At 43.6% G+C, this 21,104-nt stretch overlaps 1 protein-coding gene across 2 annotated transcripts in view; it reads right to left on the bottom strand.

The window, feature by feature from the left end:
* Window positions 1–843: 843 nt before the first annotated feature.
* Window positions 844–21,104, bottom strand: part of vps13c (vacuolar protein sorting 13 homolog C) — a 74,819-nt gene continuing 54,558 nt past the window's right edge. For both annotated transcript variants that reach the window (XM_073464251.1, XM_073464252.1), the window contains 11 exons: window positions 21,013–21,094; window positions 20,698–20,811; window positions 20,268–20,343; window positions 19,804–19,967; window positions 18,710–18,755; window positions 13,138–13,261; window positions 9,025–9,139; window positions 3,333–3,424; window positions 3,081–3,204; window positions 1,790–1,870; window positions 844–1,688 (listed from right to left, as the gene is read on the bottom strand). In XM_073464251.1, coding sequence (XP_073320352.1) covers window positions 1,587–1,688; window positions 1,790–1,870; window positions 3,081–3,204; window positions 3,333–3,424; window positions 9,025–9,139; window positions 13,138–13,261; window positions 18,710–18,755; window positions 19,804–19,967; window positions 20,268–20,343; window positions 20,698–20,811; window positions 21,013–21,094 — 1,120 coding nt within the window. In that variant the 3' untranslated portion in view covers window positions 844–1,586. The remainder of the gene's footprint in view (window positions 1,689–1,789; window positions 1,871–3,080; window positions 3,205–3,332; window positions 3,425–9,024; window positions 9,140–13,137; window positions 13,262–18,709; window positions 18,756–19,803; window positions 19,968–20,267; window positions 20,344–20,697; window positions 20,812–21,012; window positions 21,095–21,104) is intronic.

The raw sequence follows: 21,104 nt of genomic DNA, 5'->3' as shown, positions 1-21,104 counted from the left end.
TCTCTCCCTCTGTCCTTCTCTCCCTCTGTCCTTGTGTCCCTCTGTCCTTGTGTGTGATGAAACCATTGAATCCATTCCAGATGTTTCCTCCGTCAGCAGCTGATCTGAGGGTCAGATTACCGCAGCAGGATTACCCATGATGCACCGGCAGCTGACTGAGGGTCAGTTCACTCTGCAGAAACATCTGGAATTAATCGACATTTTGGGTATTTTTTTTCTTATTATTGTCATGACAACGACCGCTGTGTGTGTGTGTGTGTGTGTGTGTGTGTGTGTGTTGCGGACAGCTGTTACACACATTAACCTCCATGATGTTTCTTCTTCTTCTCTGTGTTCACCAGTAGAACCAGTGGAATAAGTGTGTCTGCTGCCTCCTGCTGGTTCCTCTCAGAAGTGCGCAGACGTGGTGGTTGTGTACTAACAGCTGATTTGAACAAACAACAAACAAACAAAGGGTTATTAACGCTGAACATCATCAGACTCGTCGCTGCAGGTGAGGTCGCTTTAAAAACGCCTCAGAAAAGTGTTTTAGATGAAACAGCGTGGAACCAAAAACATTTTTATTACAGTTCTCTGGGTCATTTTAATTTCCACTTTGTTTTTTCTTTTGTTTTTATGGTCCTTTAATTATTAACTCATTCATGTGACATCACTGCAGCGTACACGCTACAAACTAATTATTATAGATTAAAACGATTTCTTCCATTTTATCTGAAGAGTGTTGTGTCAGTTCAAACTTATATACTCTTCCGAGTAAAATCAGCTCGTTACAACCTCGACACAAACACAAGTTAATTCACATCCAATCAGCTCATTAATAAATCAAATCAATAACAGCAGAGGTGATGTCTCACTCTTTATAGAGTCATAGATACTCAAGTCATTTCTTCTGTCACAAACAGGAAGACACAAACAGATGTTTGGTTACAGAAAAGATATCAAAATAAAAGTCAAGCTGATTAAAGGTCACATGTAAACATTCATTCTTCAGTTTGTAAACAGAAGTTCAGTATTTTAGTTTTCCATCATGTTGAATCAAATAAAATATCAATAAACTTAAAATAATTTTCAGATCTTTACGTTTATTTCTCTGAAGTTTAATGACAGCAAACATTTTTCATCATCAACACATTTATCGTGTAAATGTTCCTTTAGTGCAAAATGATTTTATGGCTTCATGTTCAAACAGAGACGAACAAACGCTGAAGTAAAAAATAAAATATAACAGAAAAAGAACATTCATAGATTTTAAACAAAATTTTCATCAGCAGGAGGATTTTTGAATTTTGGTTCATTTTAAAAATATTTACAGTTTTCAGCTGTATGAATGTGAAAACAACAATCACATGACTCCAGGTTTTACCCAGAATGCCTCACAGCATCATGACTGTGTGTACATTCAAACCAACAACTCTGCTGAGTCAGCTGTTTGGACGGGTTTACCTGAACAGGTGTCGACAGGAGTTAATTTCCATCTTTGGTTAGAGAAACACAGAATATTAACCTGTTTAATATGATGTAATGTATTAAGATGTAATGTATTATGATTAAGATGCAGATGCAGATGTTTGGGACAGGAAGTGACATCACTGGTTGTTGTTGAGTTTCAGGAAGCGCTGTGACTTCTGTCTCGCCATTCGCTGCTGCTGCCGTGACACCTGAGCATCTGATATGACCACCTGCAGCTTCTGTAGGTAAACATGGTAACCAGGTGAGGGCGGGGCCACACACAGAAACATAAAGTAGTAAAAGAAACCACACACACACACACACACACACACACACATACCTGAGCAGTGCTTGAGTCTCTGAGCTGAATGTTTCTCACCGACTCCTGAACGTCTCGCTTCAACTTCAGCTTCTGCTGCTCCTGGCAGACAGACAGGTGAGAGACAGACAGACAGACAGACAGAGAGACAGGTGAGAGACAGGCAGACAGACAGGTGAGAGAAAGACAGACAGACACACAGACAGGCAGTCAGACAGACAGGTGAGAGAGAGACAGACACAGACAGACAGACAGGTGAGAGACAGGCAGTCAGACAGACAGGTGAGAGACAGACAGACAGACAGACAGACAGACAGGTGAGTGACAGACAGACAGACAGGTGAGAGATCAGGCTTCCTTCATGCTTCCTTCAGCTTCCTTCATGCTTCCTTCATGTTTCCTTCATGTTTCCTTCATGCTTCCTTCAGCTTCCTTCATGCTTCCTTCAGCTTCCTTCAGCTTCCTTCATGCTTCCTTCAGCTTCCTTCAGCTTCCTTCATGCTTCCTTCATGTTTCCTTCATGTTTCCTTCATGTTTCCTTCAGCTTCCTTCATGCTTCCTTCAGCTTCCTTCATGCTTCCTTCATGCTTCCTTCAGCTTCCTTCAGCTTCCTTCATGTTTCCTTCATGTTTCCTTCATGCTTCCTTCATGCTTCCTTCAGCTTCCTTCATGCTTCCTTCATGCTTCCTTCAGCTTCCTTCAGCTTCCTTCATGTTTCCTTCATGTTTCCTTCATGCTTCCTTCAGCTTCCTTCATGCTTCCTTCAGCTTCCTTCCTGCTTCCTTCAGGCTTCCTTCAGCTTCCTACCTGCTTCCTTCAGCTTCCTTCATGCTTCCTTCATGCTTCCTTCATGCTTCCTTCATGCTTCCTTCAGCTTCCTTCATGCTTCCTTCAATGTTTCCTTCATGCTTCCTTCAGCTTCCTTCATGCTTCCTTCAGCTTCTTTCCTGCTTCCTTCAGCTTCCTTCCTGCTTCCTTCATGTTTCCTTCCTGCTTCCTTCATGTTTCCTTCATGCTTCCTTCAGCTTCCTTCCTGCTTCCTTCCTGCTTCCTTCAGGCTTCCTTCAGCTTCCTTCCTGCTTCCTTCAGGCTTCCTTCATGCTTCCTTCAGCTTCCTTCATGCTTCCTTCAGCTTCCTTCATGTTTCCTTCATGCTTCCTTCATGTTTCCTTCAGCTTCCTTCATGCTTCCTTCATGCTTCCTTCAGCTTCGTTCATGCTTCCTTCATGCTTCAAACTTGTGAATTACGTCTATTGAACAGAGGTCAGCAGCGGTCACATGTTTATTAATGAAAGGTGTGATGTGTTTGTACCTTACTGAAGATCTTCAGCTCTGATCCCGACACAGCTGCAGGCCGAGAGAAGTTCTCAAACAAACACTCCCACTCTTTGTTGAAATGACCGACAAAGTCGATCTCCTTCACACACAGAACCCTCCTGCACAGAAACACACACACACACACACACACACACACACACATACACACACACACACAAACACACACAGTAAATGCAAGTGTAAAACAGCAGTCTGAAGAACAGGAGGTGTTTCTGAGTGTTTGTACCTGTTGGTGACGATGATGTTGGTCTTTCTGTGTCCAGGATACTGAACATGATCTCTGAACACTTCACCGTCCAGCTGTTTGATCTCTGAACGCTGCGCACACACACACACACACACACACACACACACACACACACACACACACACACACACATCCTACCTGATCATCATCTGTTCTTCTTATCAATTGAAACATTGCTCTTTGATCAACTCAGACAGGAGCCCTTTTCACACAGCGACGCCGCATTATCACCGCAGCGGCGGTTTGCCAATTCTCCGCCGTTGTTTATTCACACAGAGCCAAGCAGCTCTGGGGTAAAGATGCACCAGAGTGTAATTCACACAGCAAGCTTGCACTGCAGATCCAAAAGAGGCTTGATAGTACATGTCACGATGATGATGGTACGCGTCATGATTATGACGTCTGTGTGTTTTTATCTACGTGTTTCCCCCGGTGTCCTCCTGTTAATCTAAACATGTACCTGCTGACTGTTTATCGTCATATGATGCTGTTATAATGTGTTGTGATTGAGGTCCTGACCCACCAAACATCCTGGAAAGAGACAAAGTTACGTTTTTCGCTCTAAATTACATAATTACATTATCTTCATCAGTAAACAGGAAGCTGTCTGACTCTGTCACTCACGGGGAGGGAGGCTGTTTTTTGGGGGGAAAGTTCACTGAAGTCTCGGTTGGGAGGGTTGACTGTCACCATGACAACAGTAACTACAACAACACAACACTGAAGGAGACAAACACTTGGTGAGTTATAGTTTTTTGCCGACACAGACACTGTTTTTCGGCCAGAAATGTGACGAAGAGTCGGTAGGACAGACAGGATGACAGACAGGATGCAGACAGGATGACAGACATAAGGACAGACGGGAGGACAGATGGGAGGACAGGATAACAGACAGGAGGACAGACAGGAGGACAGACGGGAGGACAGACAGGAGGACAGGATAACAGACAGGAGGACAGACGGGAGGACAGACAGGGGGGCAGACGGGATCACAGACACTTCTCCACTTATAACTGCGGTATTTTTTTCCTCACATAAGTTGCCAAAGACACGACCAGTTACTACGTTACTGTTGTGTGCTCCTGTAACGTTGCTTTGTGGGACATTTCTAAGGATCTGTTTAGTTATCAGACAGTGAACACCATCAGACTGACACGCCCTGCTCCGCGCCGCTGACTTATCCATTCACACTGGTACGGCTCGCCAATGCTGCGCCTCTGATATTACCTCTGACTCTACCTCTGACTCTACCTCTGACTCTACCTCTGACACTACCTCTGACTCTACCTCTGACACTACCTCTGACACTACCTCTGACACTACCTCTGATACTACCTCTGACACTACCTCTGGTACTACCTCTGACACTACCTCTGACACTACCTCTGACTCTACCTCTGACTCTACCTCTGACTCTACCTCTGACACTACCTCTGACACTACCTCTGACACTACCTCTGACTCTACCTCTGACACTACCTCTGACTCTACCTCTGACTCTACCTCTGACACTACCTCTGGTACTACCTCTGGTACTACCTCTGGCACTACCTCTGATACTACCTCTGGCACTACCTCTGGCACTACCTCTGATACTACCTCTGGCACTACCTCTGATACTACCTCTGGCACTACCTCTGATACTAACTCTGATCCTACCTCTGATCCTACCTCTGGTACCACCTCTGATACAACCTCTGATACCACTTCTGGTACTACCTCTGGTACTACCTCTGGTACTACCTCTGATACTACCTCTGACACTACCTCTGATACTACCTCTGGCACTACCTCTGATACTACCTCTGGCACTACCTCTGATACTAACTCTGATCCTACCTCTGATCCTACCTCTGGTACCACCTCTGATACAACCTCTGATACCACTTCTGGTACTACCTCTGGTACTACCTCTGATACTACCTCTGGCACTACCTCTGATACTAACTCTGGTACCACCTCTGATACCACCTCTGATACCACCTCTGGTACTACCTCTGGTACTACCTCTGACTCTACCTCTGACTCTACCTCTGACACTACCTCTGGCACTACCTCTGATACTACCTCTGGCACTACCTCTGATACTACCTCTGACTCTACCTCTGACTCTACCTCTGACACTACCTCTGACTCTACCTCTGACTCTACCTCTGACTCTACCTCTGACTCTACCTCTGACACTACCTCTGGCACTACCTCTGATACTACCTCTGGCACTACCTCTGATACTAACTCTGGTACCACCTCTGATACCACCTCTGATACCACCTCTGGTACTACCTCTGGTACTACCTCTGGTACTACCTCTGATACTACCTCTGGCACTACCTCTGATACTACCTCTGATACTACCTCTGGTACTACATCTAATACTACCTCTGGTACTACCTCTGATACTACCTCTGGTACTACCTCTGATACTACCTCTGACACTACCTCTGATACTACCTCTGGTACTACCTCTGGCACTACATCTGATACTACCTCTGGTACTACCTCCAGAGGTGCATCAGAGCCGAAGCCCTAACCTTTCACCCCTCACTGCATCTGAGACTTTCACACAGAAGAGGATGTGGAGAACTGGCGCAGGGAGGATGGGGTTAGATTGTGTTGGAGTGGGCTTTAAAACAGACTGAGAGGTGACATCTACAGGTCAATACACAGGAAACACAAACATTTTACTGGACTATAATCAATATGAACATACCATCATGTCTGTCTCTTCTTTGTCTTTCACATTCACTTCTTCTTTTTCTGTCTCAATTCCCTTTCACTTCTCCCTCCTCACCACTCTGCTGCAGTTTTTAGTAAAAACCTTTCAAATAACTGACACTTGTCTTTCGTTTTACTCTTGTTAAGTCAATCAAATCAATCTGGCTTCAAATAATCAGCTGTTTATCAGCTAAAATTTCATAGAACCTGATAAAGTCAACATCAGGACGATAATTATTCATACCTGCCTACTTTTAAATGTATTCATTTTCTCGTTATATTAAACGAATGAATCATCTGACACGCTGCAGTCGTACAGCTATGGTTCAGGAGGTCTCTTCCCGTCCATGTGTGCAGGTGTGTGTGTGTGTGTATGTGTGTGTGTGTGTGTGCGCGTGTGTGTGCAGGTGTGTAAACTGTTGTCTGTTAAGATAGAGAAGCACTGAATCTGTGCAGTCCGTTCACCTTACTGCCCCCTCAGACCTTCACAACACACTGTGACACTAACTGGTCCGCATCAACACCAGATACTGACGTCAACCGTTTTTATATGTGAAAAAAATTGTTTGCAGACCTGAGAAATGAAAGTGTGAGTTTAATTTTATTAAAATTCAGACGTCACACGCACACGCACACTGCTCAGCTGACACACACACGCACACTGCTCATTTGACACACACACACACATAGTTAAAGTTCAACAAAAGCAGATGAGAGGTCAGAGGTCGTGCTGAGACACTGATGAATAATAAAATAAATATATAATAATATTTATAATATTATAAAATAATAATAATAATCAGTTCAGAATGAATTATACAAAGAAAATCACAAAGACAGAAATATTAAATATCATATATTCATAAACAAGTTCAGAATGAATTGATGCTAAAACCTTTACAAAAATATTGCTACGATCTACGTGACATAGCACAGCTTTATAGCAAAATAATTTCCACTGCCTGTTTTTGGATAATTAAATTATAAATGGTTGTAAACCAAAAATATTATACAAACTATTATTTATAAATGGTTTAAAGCTGAAAATAAACAAACTACTTCAGTATTTGAGAAATAAAGAGCAGAAATGTTGTCAAACTGTTTGAGGTATGAGAGAGAGATTAGTTTTGGCATGCATAGAAACTTGAATTATCTCAGCACAATATAGATTAGGTTATATATAACAATATTCATAGATTAGAGTATAATTGACAATTAGTATAGATTATTGTAGAAATGAAATTAATTACAGGAGGAGAGAATGAATCATTAAACTTGTCTGAGACAGAATGAATATAGTTTATAGTCTTTAAAAGCACTTGAAGGATAAAGTTGATCCATCCAAACCCTTTTTATTCCTCATCAGGCTGCATGTGACACAAACACAAGAAGAAGAAAAAGAAGAAGAAGAAGAGGAAGGAGAAGGAGAAGAAGAAGAAGAAGAAGAAGAGGAAGGAGAAGAAGAAGAAGAAGAAGACAAACAGAAGTGGTTAGAAGCAGAAATAAGAAGAATCCACAAAGATATTTACTCTGCTGTAAAAGGGAAACTCCACAGAGACTGAAAACACAAACACACACGGACAGGGCCGTGACGACTGCTGAACCACAACTGCTGTACCCTGACATCTGTATCCTGACTACTTCACCCTGACTACCGTATCCAGACTGTTGTACCCTGACTACTGTGCCCCGACTGCTGTATCTTGACTACTGTACCCCGACTACTGTACCCTGAATACTGTACCCCGACTACTGTACCCCTACCACTGTACCCAGACTGTTGTACCCTGACTACTTCACCCTGTCTACTGTCCCCTGACTACTGTACCCTGTCTACTGTACCCAGACTGTTGTACCCAGACTGTTGTACCCAGACTGTTGTACCCTGACTACTGTACCCTGACTACTGTACCCTGTCTACTGTACCCTGTCTACTGTACCCAGACTGTTGTACCCCGACTACTGTACCCTGTCTACTGTATCCAGACTGCTCAACCATGACTACCTCATCCGCACTGTTGTACCCTGACTACTATACCCCGACTACTGTACCCCGACTACTGTATCCAGACTGTTGTACCCCTACTAATGTATCCTGTCTACTGTACCCTGACTACTATATCCAGACTGTTGTACCCTGACTACTATACCCCGACTACTGTACCCTGACTACTATATCCAGACTGTTGTACCCCGACTACTCCATGTAGACTGTTGTACACGGACTGCGACTGCTCAACCCTAACTACCTTATCCAGACTGTTGTACCCTGAGTACTGTACCCCGGCTACTGTACCCTGGGTACTTTGCCCCGACTGCTGTTACCCGACTGCTGTATCCAGACTGTTGTACCCTGACTACTCTTTCTAGACTGTTGTACACGGACTGCTGTACCCTGACTACCTTATCCAGACTGTTGTGCCCTGAGTGTTTTAGAAAAACATTTAACACTTGCATTTAGACGAGACTCAAATCTGAGCTTTCTGCTTGATTATTTTTACAACTGTTTATATCCTTCTTTGAAACTTTCAAAACCTCTAATATGAACATCCCACATTGCCACATGAGTAAAGGAAAGCATTGCAGGTCCGCTTTAATATTTTGTGGAATTTCCCTCAAAAAGTACCTCATGCCTGTTTTCCAACAAACAGCAGAACAATGATGTTGTTAGAACCGTGAGTTGTATATTTGAATATATTTATATAAAAGTTATCAGCAGCTTGTGTTGTTGATATGATTTGGGAGTTTTATATTACTGTAAATAAAATTCCCTCCAAAGATGAACGCGAGCTGAAACTCATGATGTTTCTGACCTTGAGCTGACGCTGTTTAAGTGATGAACGATGCAATTTGTTTTTTGACTGGGCACCTGACTGAAGTTGAGTTGGAGAGATGTGTCCTTTCAGGAAGTGACATTAGGTTGTCATAGAAACAGAGGAAAAGAAAGTGATCAAACCTGGAAGAGGTCGAAACCCTGCGACTCCGTCAGGTCATACGGGCGGATGATCCCATCCTCCCTGATCAGACGCACCGGCCGCAGTTTGGTGACTTCCTCTGTTGACTCCGCCGCTCTGACATCATAGATGACCACACACACACACACACACACACACACACACACACACACACACACACACACACACACACACACAGTAAATAACAAAGTCCAAATCAATTTAAAAACATTAAATCTCACTGAGCTGTTTTTGTTTTTCTCTGTTGAAGCTCATTAACGTCACATGATATGAATAAGTTGAAGTGAAACACGAACTAGAGGATCAGAAAAGTTTGTCTGAGTGAGAGTGTTGAGTTTTAAAGAATCTCTTCAGGTTTCAGCAGGTGAGCTGATTTACGTCATTTCATTAAATAAAAGCTGAAGCAGGTTTCTGTTGAGTGCACATGATGCTGTTAGAGGCGTCTGTCAGGTGGTATATCTCACCTTTCATGACCTCTACAGTGACAGCATGAAATAGTAACATTTAACAGGTTATCACGAACTGGCTGATGTGTCACATGACAGAGGAAGAGGAGGATGAAAATCACTGAGGCAGCTGGGAAATGTTTCAGGATCAGAAGCAGGTTGTCAAGGCGACGACAGATTTACTGAAATATAAATGTTGGAAATGTGTTTTCTGTTTGATTCAGCAAATAAATGATCCAGGAGATAAAATCTGAGTACTTAATAGTATGTATACACATTTACACATATGTTTAAGTACTTTAATGAATTTACAAGTAACTGCAAATATTGTATTTATAAGTATTTACTAATATCTAGATTTGCATGTACTTTCAGATTCACGTATTTCTAAGTATTTGCGAGTATCTATATGTATTTGATAAGTATACATTGCGGTCCAGAAGTCTGAGACTACATTGAAACAATCTAATATTGTCATGTAAACCTGGAAATATCAGAAAGTTCTAGGATTCATTAAGTAAATGAAAGTGTCAGAAGTCAATGTGTTATTCAACTCAAAGAGAGTCTTTCTCAGCATCAAATCGTGTTTAGACTTAAGGTTTCCTAGGGAGCAGAGCTGGAATTCTAAAACACACATCAGTTGTATCCAACGTGACCACACCATCAGAAGATCAATACATCATGCTCAGTCCACTGAGAGATACGTTGAAACGCTTGAGGTGGGCAAAGAAATACCAAAATTTCAAAGTGGATGATGAAAAAAGTCTATTTACTGATGAATCCCAGAGATGGGTCAGGTGTATGTACAGAGACACAATGATACCACAGTGTTTCAAAGCCACAGTGAAACATGTGGAGGAAGATGTTTTCAGACTCCACCCTGACTGAGGAGAAGCACCACTCCATCCTTCAGAGACATGCTCCACCCTCTGGTCTGATCGTTGTGGAGAAGGATTCGTACTGCAGCAGGATAATGAGCCCAGACACCTCAAAGCTTTGACACAACTACCTGACAATAACTACCTGACCTCGACCACAGTCACCAGACCTCAACCACAGTCACCTGACCTCAACCACAGTCACCTGACCTCCTCCACAGTCACCTGACCTCAACCACAGTCACAAGACCTCAACCACAGTCACCAGACCTCGACCATAGTCACCTGACCCCGACCACAGTCACCAGACCTCGACCACAGTCACCAGACCTCGACCACATTGACCTGACCCCGACCACAGTCACCTGACCCCGACCACATTGACCTGACCTCAACCACAGTCACCAGACCTCAACCACAGTCACCTGACCTCCTCCACAGTCACCTGACCTCAACCACAGTCACCAGACCTCAACCACAGTCACCTGACCTCCTCCACAGTCACCTGACCTCAACCACAGTCACAAGTCCTCAACCACAGTCACCAGACCTCGACCATAGTCACCTGACCTCCTCCACAGTCACCTGACCCCGACCACAGTCACCAGACCTCGACCACAGTCACCAGACCTCAACCACAGTCACCTGACCTCAACCACAGTCACCTGACCTCAACCACAGTCACCTGACCTCAACCAGTCACCAGACCTCAACCACAGTCACCTGACCTCGACCAAAGTCACCAGACCTCCTCCACAGTCACCAGACCTCAACCAGTCACCAGACCTCGACCACAGTCACCTGACCTCGACCAAAGTCACCAGACCTCAACCAGTCACCAGACCTCAACCAGTCACCAGACCTCAACCAGTCACCTGACCTCAACCACAGTCACCAGACCTCGACCACAGTCACCAGACCTCAACCAGTCACCAGACCTCAACCAGTCACCTGACCTCAACCACAGTCACCAGACCTCAACCACAGTCACCTGACTTTAACCACATTCAACATTTATGGAGGCACCTGAAGACTGAGAATGTCACACTGTCACATCATGCTGGAGGTCATGAAGGAGGACAAACCAAGTAATAAGATATTCTGACATTCAGGGACACTTTTCACTCAAACTGTTATCATTTGTTATAAAAAAATAATAATAATTACATTCAAAACAAATGAAAACAAGTATTTTGACTGCTGGTCTCAGACTTTTTGACCCCACTGTACTTGTGTGTATTTCACAGCATTTAGCAGTTAATAGTATTTATATACAGTTGTACATATTTGAAGATATTTAAAATATATGGGAAGTTTTCTCTCTCATGTGTCTTCAAGCAGATCTCTGTAGGAGTTCCACGCAAACAAACAAACAAACAAACAAACACCACAGCTGTTAGTATTCCTCCGAATCATCACGCTTGCTAGAATCTGACCAAACTGGCAGAACGCTGTGATCATTCAGTCAGCCAGTCCCTGAGGAGAGCTTCCATTCTGCAGGGGATTATGGGTAACACACCTCCCAAATATCTACACCACATACTGTGAACCTGCCCTTCAAGTGAGCTGATCGATTGACTTGACAAAAAAGGGTAAATGTTGTACACGTATAACTGAACACTCAGATGGTCGTTTGGCGATGTGCAGCATAAGACAGCTCAGCAGGAAGTAAGAAGGAGCTGTTGGTTGTCTGTTATATTTCTGTCTGTCTACCTAAATAAAACCAAACTCAGTGTACGGTACGAGGGCCCAGACCTGAACGATCTGACCCGACCACGCAGTCAAGAGGACAATGCTATGGAGAACGAGTAAAGCAAAGTAAGTTGAGGTCACCTGCGGCAGGTAAGGCCCGTGTCCTTTCCTGGTTGAGGTACAGCTACAGCTGTTTCTGTACGTTCGGCCTGTTAGCATCAGGTGTGACAAGGGTAATAACACGGTTCCTAACTGAAATCTTCTCCAGTTTCAGAGCAGAGAAGGGTCTCACGAAGACATTTTAAAAATGTAAACTGAACTAGTACCTGATTGGTTGTTTGAACACGTCACGCAGGAAGTAAAGATCAAATTGTGTTTGACAGTCATGTCAAGAAAGATCCTGATAGGACAGGTGACTCTCCTCAGGGGCGTGGCCTCTCGACTCACAATGCTGCAGCAAGCTGCGGGGGTGGGGCTTACAGATGGGTGGGGCTACTAGCAGTGTTAAAGTGATGGACGACGTGAGCATGAATCAGTTCAATGGACGATGGATGAAGTTTTTCTTTGTGACACGATGCAGCGACTTACCGTCCATCTGCTGCAAGATGACAACAACATGCAAGAAAACACAACAGCTGCACACTGAAGCTCAGCTCCTTCATCTCACACATCTTCTTAACATATTGATCTGATTGGGATGAATTTATCTTGGGTCAAAATGAAAGAGGAACTGACTGAACCTCTGTACTACACTAACAGAAGACTGATAACAGACTTTAGAGTGAGGGAGGAGCTCAGCTTTAGTGTGGTTAATGTGAAATACTCACACATTAAAACAACAAGAAAAAGAAAGAACCAAACTCCAGGAAACAACAACACGAGACAGAAAAAAAGCAGAAAATGTGAAAATTAGTGAGCAGACAAGAAGAACAGAGGAGAACACGTGAAGCACACAGACGACACAGGAAGTTCTTCACTGAGCAAAATACTACGAGTAAACAAACTCACAGAGAAACTATGTGAGAAAAAAACCCACATGTTCTGCAGCTTGAAGTGAAAGATAAGAAGAGAAGGTTACCTCTGGATGCCCTGGAAGGTGCTGCTGGCCATGTCCACGATGCCGCCTGTTGGCCGAGCGACCACACCCACCAAGCCTTTACCGATGCCCTTAAAGAAACCTGCTGCTCCCTCCTTCTTCGCCCCTGCAGACACATCATTCAAACCACCATCAGATTTGTTCTACTGTGGTTCTAATGCGGTTCTACTGTGGTTTAACAGTGGTTTTACTATGTTTCTACTGCACATCTGAACCACTTAAAACACAGATAGGGTCCCATGGTGGGCCCGGCACAAAGTGTCATTGTTACTTTCTGACCGATGCAGTTGTCACTGTCACGCCCAGCACCCACGATGACCTAATAGCAAATGTACCTGTGCCCACGTGTGACCCCCAGGGCATGCTCTTTTATTGAGATGTGGTCAAGCGCACCGATGGCGCATTGCTATTGAAAGCGATCACGCCACTGTTGGGACTGTCCACATGGTTCTGACGTCGGATTGGCCCGCGTGCAGCTCAATGCTTTAATGCGGCCTCCTTGCCCTGACAAAGCCTTATAAACAAAGGAAAGTGCACCAACCCTAATGTCCCGTAGTTGGCGCCTGCTCGTCACAGCCCCAAGTTTGAAACTCCCATCTCCCATTGTCTGTGAGCGCACCTGAACGCGTCAGTTTCCGCTGCACCGGAGGAGATAAATACAGCGGCAGACCGATTTCAATGCAGTCCCAGAGTTACGTGTTGCTGGAAGCATCGGCTTTCGCCTACGCAGCTATTACTCTAAGGGAGCATACAGATGTCTGGATTTATTTTTCCCACCTAGGCCGCAGTCTTTCATCTCGCTGGACGAGCCAAAACTGCCGTGTTCACCAAACACACTCCGGATCCAGAAAAGATGCTGCGCAACCAGCCTCTCTTTACCTGCCTGCAGAAGGAGGATAATTAAATTTTTCCTCAGAAAACGCCCGCTTTTGCCCGTTTTCTTATTGCCCGTCGACTACGCTGTCTTAACAGCATCGCAGGATGCTGCATCGCCTTTAATCCACGCCAAGGAAGCGAGCTGGATTAAGGAAGACATGACTACAAGTGAGGCTTATTTAGTGTCTGGGCAGATACTATAAGTTAGCGTGTACTGTATGCTTGTGAGCTACATTGTTCTTTGTGAGTTTTGTGGACCGCCGTGTCCCTCTTTTATTGCTGTTCGTTTTTCATGGTAAAACACGTTGTTTGCTTTCCCTTTTCGCTCATTACGAGCTGATTTGAGCCCTCCACGTCGTGGAGCGGGAGTGTTAGCTCAGCCGCCGCTAAGGGCGTTAGCCCATTGTCTTCCTCTCTTTCTCTCTCTCTCTTTAAGTAACCTACATGTACATGTACATACACATATTAGGGGTTACGCGCGCACACACGTAATCTTATGAGCGACCTGTTGGAGACTTATGATTGATGACCTCGCTATAAAATACGTGTGTCTCGTGATATCTCCCTTTTATGATTTCAGAGACGGACGCCTCGTGGTAGCACGTCCAACTCTTGTGGAACCGTAGGTCACTTTCCCTACAAATTCATCTCGTGTGCAATCAAAGTGCACACGAGGCCAACGGTGGTGTAACCGTTGTTTAAATCTTGCGCATTCGTTCATTTGACGAGCTTTACGTGACATATTCACCTCCACCATTTTTGGAATTCTAGACATATGATTCAGCAAAATCTATTGTCCTTTTTGAATTCGTATCCACGCGTGACTTCTCCAAGTCACGTTTCAGCCATTTTTGTAGTCCTTTCAACGGAACACTCCGTGACATCACCCTCCAAGGGAGCGTGACCACCATTTTGGCTCTCGGCCATCTTGTTTATTGGACTACAACCGCCATCTTGGCTCCTCTTTCTTTGTCTCTGACACACACACACACACACACACACACACACACACACACACACACACACACCCATGCTTGTTGGTTATTGATGCTTGAGTTTGTCTTAGTTTAGCTGCTTTGGTTGAGTAATTGATTTTTGTTTATTGAAAGTAATATTGATTTAATCAATTTGCTAACAATAATAAAGTCTATTATATCGTACATAGCAGTTTTCTGTGATTATTTTGTGCATATGTTTTGTAGCATTAGCTGGTTGTGATGGTCAGTGCTCGGATTCATTTCCTTCACTGTTCCTTTAATTGTAAATATTTTACAAATATTTACAATTAAAGTGAACCCTTTTTTGAGACTAATTTTGGTCTGGTTATTGGTCCCTGATTTCAGGGTGGTGCCCCGTTTTTAACGATTTGAAAATCAATTTTATTTATTTTTATTTTATTAATTTTAATAATTATTTTCAATAATTATTAATTCCTAATAACCACACCTGCCCTACCATCCATTCCCAACACCACTGATTAACAAACAACGTGGTCTTCAGTGAATGGCACAGTATTCTGATATTTAAAAGAAGCATTATTCAGGTGCGTTCGCCATGCACATACACTCTAATATAATGATCAGAGAGGCTGCCTTCAGCAAATATCAAGAAACATTTAAGCAGCAAAACTAAAAACTGTAGTAAGAAACTTGATAGGACAGAGGAAACTCTCTCTAACCCTTCTAGAATAAATATTTGTAGACAGCTCTGATGGAGCTCAGGATTTACTGCTTTACTCAAACTATTTCACTGTATGAACCTGAACTGTGTGTGAAGAACCCAGGACTTTTATTAACATTAAATCTTGACCGATTCCTGTTGGGTTAAGCTCCAATTCAGTTCAGTTCAGTCAGGGTTAGTGCAGATCAGTGCAGTCAGGGGCGCAAGATAAAAAAACATGCAAATACAAAAAACCCAAGTACAAAACAAACAGTACAAAAATGTTTCCTGTACATTGAATATACACACAATAAGACAACATAACAATCTCTAAAATCAGTGACCATATCCTTGGTTTTTGTGGCATTTATTGTAGATTGGCTTCATCTCACCATTTGACAAACTCATCTACCACTGGCCCACGCTCAGATTCCTCTTTATAGAGCAGACTGATGATAACTGTATCATTAGTGGATTTCAGGATGTGTCTGTCCACATGCTGGCTTTGACAGTCATTTGTGTAAAGAATGAGGAGACAGGACAGCCCTGAGGAGAGCCGGTGGAAGAGAAGCACCGTTCTGACAGAAAGGGTCTGAGACCTACATGTTAAAAAATCTACAATCCAACTCACAGATTTACATCAAATAAATAAGCATTTTTTTAGCTAAGGCATGTGGCTGAATAGTATTAAACGCAGATGAAAAATCCAGTAATTAAAGTAATGCATGTGTGCCAGGACCTTCTAATTGAGGCATCCTCTATTCCCACTCAAACCCTATATACAAACTGCATAGGGTCTAGATCCTCGCCCACTATTTCCACCAGTTTCCCTTTGACTAGCCTTTCAAATGACTAGGTGACAAGGGATGTCAACGCCACTGGTCTGAAGTCATTTAGCTCCTTAGGGGTTCCACGTTTAGCCACCGGGACGTCGATAGATGCCTTCTATAACTTTGGAAACTCTGACGGAGCTGCTCTGGACAAAACCTCAGCAGTCTCCCTGTGATACCATCTGGCCCGGAGCTCTTATTTGTCTTATTTTTCTGAAGTACTACCTCAACATCATGAGATTCAAACATCAGGTTTGAGTTTGTAAGGGGGGCAGACTGCCTGCATATCATCAAAGTCATGGGTATCAAATCTGAAATAAAAAGTATTTAGTGCTTCAGCTAAGTCTTTGTTGCTATCATAACCTGCAATGCTAACTGGCTGGTTTTGAGTTTTTTGCTGGCCCGTCAGTTTCCTCATTCCGTCCCATGCTGCATTCGGTTTTCCTCAAGCCTATTTTTCTATTGTAACTTGGCCCTCTTTATTTCCGCTCTCTTTGCCTCTTTTTTATCTGTCTCGTCACCTTTAAGGAAGGCCCTTTGTTTTCCATCTAGCACATTTTTCAGGTATTAAGTGACCCACAGCTTGTTATTAGGGTACACTATAACATGCTTCTTAGGAATTACAGAATCGTCACAAAATGTGATATAACCTCATACAGTGTCAGTGAGTTCATCAATATCTGAGGCAAAAGTGCTTGAACACAGACCGATCCGGACAGTCAAAGCATCCCTGTAGTTTAAAAACAGCATCATCACTCCAAACCTTGACTTCTCGTCTTCACTTTCTCCCTCACAAGCGTTGGCCTGTACACAGACGTGAGATAGATGGTGCTGTGGTCAGAGGAACCAAGCGGTGGCCTAAGAGAAGCCTTGTATGCTCCTTTTATGGAACAGTAACACAAGTCCAGAGTCTTATTTTTCCTAGTAGGGAAGGTGATGTACTGGTAAAGATTCACAGATTTATTCAGTTTGCGATTACTAGAATCTCCCACTACCAAGCACGGGCATCAGGGGAAGGGACTGGAGTCTTTGAGTCACCCTGTAGATGGTGTCAGAGGCAAACTGGGTGTTTGCTTTTGGGTGTATAGACAAAATAACTGGGGGAGCTCCCTGGAGAGACAAAATGGACGGACAGAGACAGACAACAATTCTGTTGGCTGTGCACATGGACTCCCTGATGGTGACATTATTGCACCACTGTTGATATATATACACAGACTCCGCCCCCTTGGGATTTCCCCGTAACATTTGTGTCCCTGTCTAGCCTGAGCCATGTCTCACTGAAGGCCATAATGCAGCCATCTCTGTATTCATGTAGATGGACTGTGTTTGCCTGCAACTTGTCGCACTTGTTTCTGAGTGACTGTACATTTGCAAGGATTATAGAGGGGAGCGCCGCAGTTTCTGCCGTTTTAATCTAAGTCGGACTCCTCCTCTTTTCCCATGTCTCTCATCTTTAGCGGAATAATTTCTATCCCATTCATGAGTCTTGTGCTAAGAGATCTCCGTATTTAGATCTCGAATGAAGAACGGGTCCATATGCATGTCCACGCTGCAGGTAATAAATATTGTCCTTATTAGAGACGTATTATTTCACCAACCCATCTCCCGTCCACACATGTAAACATCTGCATTGTAAATCAATAAATTCTGATAAACTTTTAGTTTTCCTTCATAGACACCTGATACTTCTTTTGTCTTTATTATGAACATCTCAGAGCTTTAGTGTCTTATTATCAGAATTATTAATATTTAATCTTTGTCTTAGGTTTAATTAAAAGAATTTGTAGATAAAATATGAACAGAAAGTCTGCTGAGCCCTTTCTTTCCAAAACAAATAAATTATTCTTTTTTTTTTAATGACCCACATGGACTCACACCAGCCTACACCTCCTCCATATTCTAGGTCCAGACTGCTCAGATCCAGATCCAGGTCCAGATCTTAAGTTTTTTCCAGAGATGACTGGAAATCAAAGGTCCAAGGCTGGATTCAAACCAGCAACATTTCAGTCCATGGTCCAGTCTTTGTCTCTCAATCGTCATTACTATCATTACTTTGAAATCTCACCGTCCCTTATAACTGCATTTAATTAATAATCAACGTTCATTAGTTACAGTTCTGCCCAGATGATTCTGGTTCTGTTGATTTTTATAAAACAAGTGAGACAGATACACTGATGGTCACTTACCCTCCACAGGTTTGGTGACGATGCCCGTGACTCCGCCCACAACTCCCTGCAAAGACACTTCCTGTTATTGACCTTCATCACTGATCTCCATTACTGACCTTCATCACTGATCTCCATCACTGACCTTCATCACTGACCTCCATCACTGACCTCACTGACCTTCATCACTGATCTTCATCACTGCCCTCCATCACTGAACATCATCACTGACCTCCATCACTGACCTCACTGATGTCCATCACTGACCTCCATCACTGATCTTCATCACTGACCTCCATCACCGATCATCATCACTGACCTCCATCACTGACCTCACTGATGTCCATCACTGACCTCCATCACTGATCTTCATCACTGACCTCCATCACTGATCTTCATCACTGACCACTATCACTGACTTCCATCACTGATCTTCATCACTGACCTCCATCGCTGATCTTCATCACTGACCACTATCACTGACTTCCATCACTGATCTTCATCACTGACCTCCATCACTGATCTTCATCACTGACCTGCATCACTGACCTTCATCGCTGATCTTCATCACTGACCACTATCACTGACTTCCATCACTGATCTTCATCACTGACCTCCATTGCTGATCTTCATCACTGACCACTATCACTGATCTTCATCACTGACCTTCATCGCTGACCACCATCACTGAACTTCATCACTGATCTTCATCACTGACCTCCATCACTGACCTCCATCGCTGATCTTCATCACTGACCACTATCACTGATCACTATCACTGACCTTCATCACTGACCACTATCACTGACCACTATCACTGACCTTCATCACTTATCTTCATCACTGACCTTCATCACTGATCTTCATCACTGACCTTCATCACTGACCTTCATCACTGACCTTCATCGCTGACCACCATCACTGAACTTCATCACTGAACTTCATCACTGACCTTCATCACTGACCTCCATCACTGACCTCCATCACTGAACTTCATCACTGATCTTCATCACTGACCACCATCACTGACCACCATCACTGACCACCATCACTGACCACCATCACTGACCTTCATCACTGACCTCAGATCAGCACATTGCTGAGTGACTTCGTACCTTCAGCAGTCCTTTTCCTCCTTTAGCCAGACTCTCTCCGAAGTCTTTGGGTGGTCGGTTCATCTCCTCTCGTCGTTTCTGTTGGTACTCTTTATCCATCGTGATGGCCGCCAGACCTTTACCCACAGAGCCCGTGATCCTGGAGACCATACCCGCAGCACCACCTGCAGGACACCAACACATTAGTTTGACTCAAGTGACATCACTCAAGGACATTTATCAGACTTCATACAGCTCCTCTGGACTTAGTTAAGGATTGACACTACTTTAAATTCCACTGCATGTGTAGTGGATCTCATTAACACCTGGAAACACCTGAGGTGGAGAATCACTGGAGTTCAACTGTAAAGTTTCCTTAACTCAAAGAAGTGTTTTAAAATCCCTGCAGCCTAAAAATATTTAATAAAATATTAAAAGAAGAAAATAAAGTAGCTCTTCAGTTTGTTTGTTTGTTTGTTCCTTACCGACGGTGTGACCCAGCAGGCTGCGGACTCCAATCACAAAACCTTCAGCAAACTCCTCCGGACCCTGAACAGCCCCCTGATGAACACACAGCAGTGTCACACGACTACAGATACACAGACTAGAACCAGACCAGAACTTGACCTGAACCAGGTCAATCCAGTCAGTCCAGGTCAACATGTGTCAGCATACATAGCTAACGAGTTATGTGGGCAAAGCCACAATTCGTGGGTCAAAGTTTGCATTTCCACAGAATGAACTGATGTCATCTTTCTGCCACGTTGTGTTGAAGATGTGTTTGTTTCTGACACAGAAAAAGCTGATTTGTGCGTCCGTGGTTGATGTCAGGGTCAGGACAGGTCTACAGGAAATGAATGTAAGTCTATATAAATTACCCAAAAGTGACATGAACCAACACATGTGTTGTGTTACCTGGAAAGGTTCATAGAAGAAGGCCTCCACTCCCTCAGACAGACCTCGGATCAGTCCAAACGGGTTTCCCAGGACGTCAAGACCCAAAACCAGAACATACATCTGCTTCAGGAACTGTAGCCAGAAACAAATATCATCTTACATCAGTTGTTTTCTTGTTGACACCAAAACTGACATTATATGACTCAAAATGGCAACATCAGGACAGAGCACCTCTGAACAAGAACATGATCCAACAGAGGAGAGACAAGAAGAAGAAGAAGTGAAGAAGACTTTAGGATGAAGAGTTCAGGGTTTTGATGGTTACAGTTTTACCTGTTCAGTGTAGTGTCGGACCACCGCCCACATAAGCTTCTCTCTGCGGTAAAACTGGTACTTCACCTCGAAGAAGGCCAGCCTGATGGAGG

This window comes from Pagrus major, chromosome 4 (assembly GCF_040436345.1).
Source record: "Pagrus major chromosome 4, Pma_NU_1.0".
Taxonomy (NCBI): Eukaryota; Metazoa; Chordata; class Actinopteri; order Spariformes; family Sparidae; genus Pagrus; species Pagrus major.
This window is presented reverse-complemented; position numbering and strand designations above follow the sequence as displayed.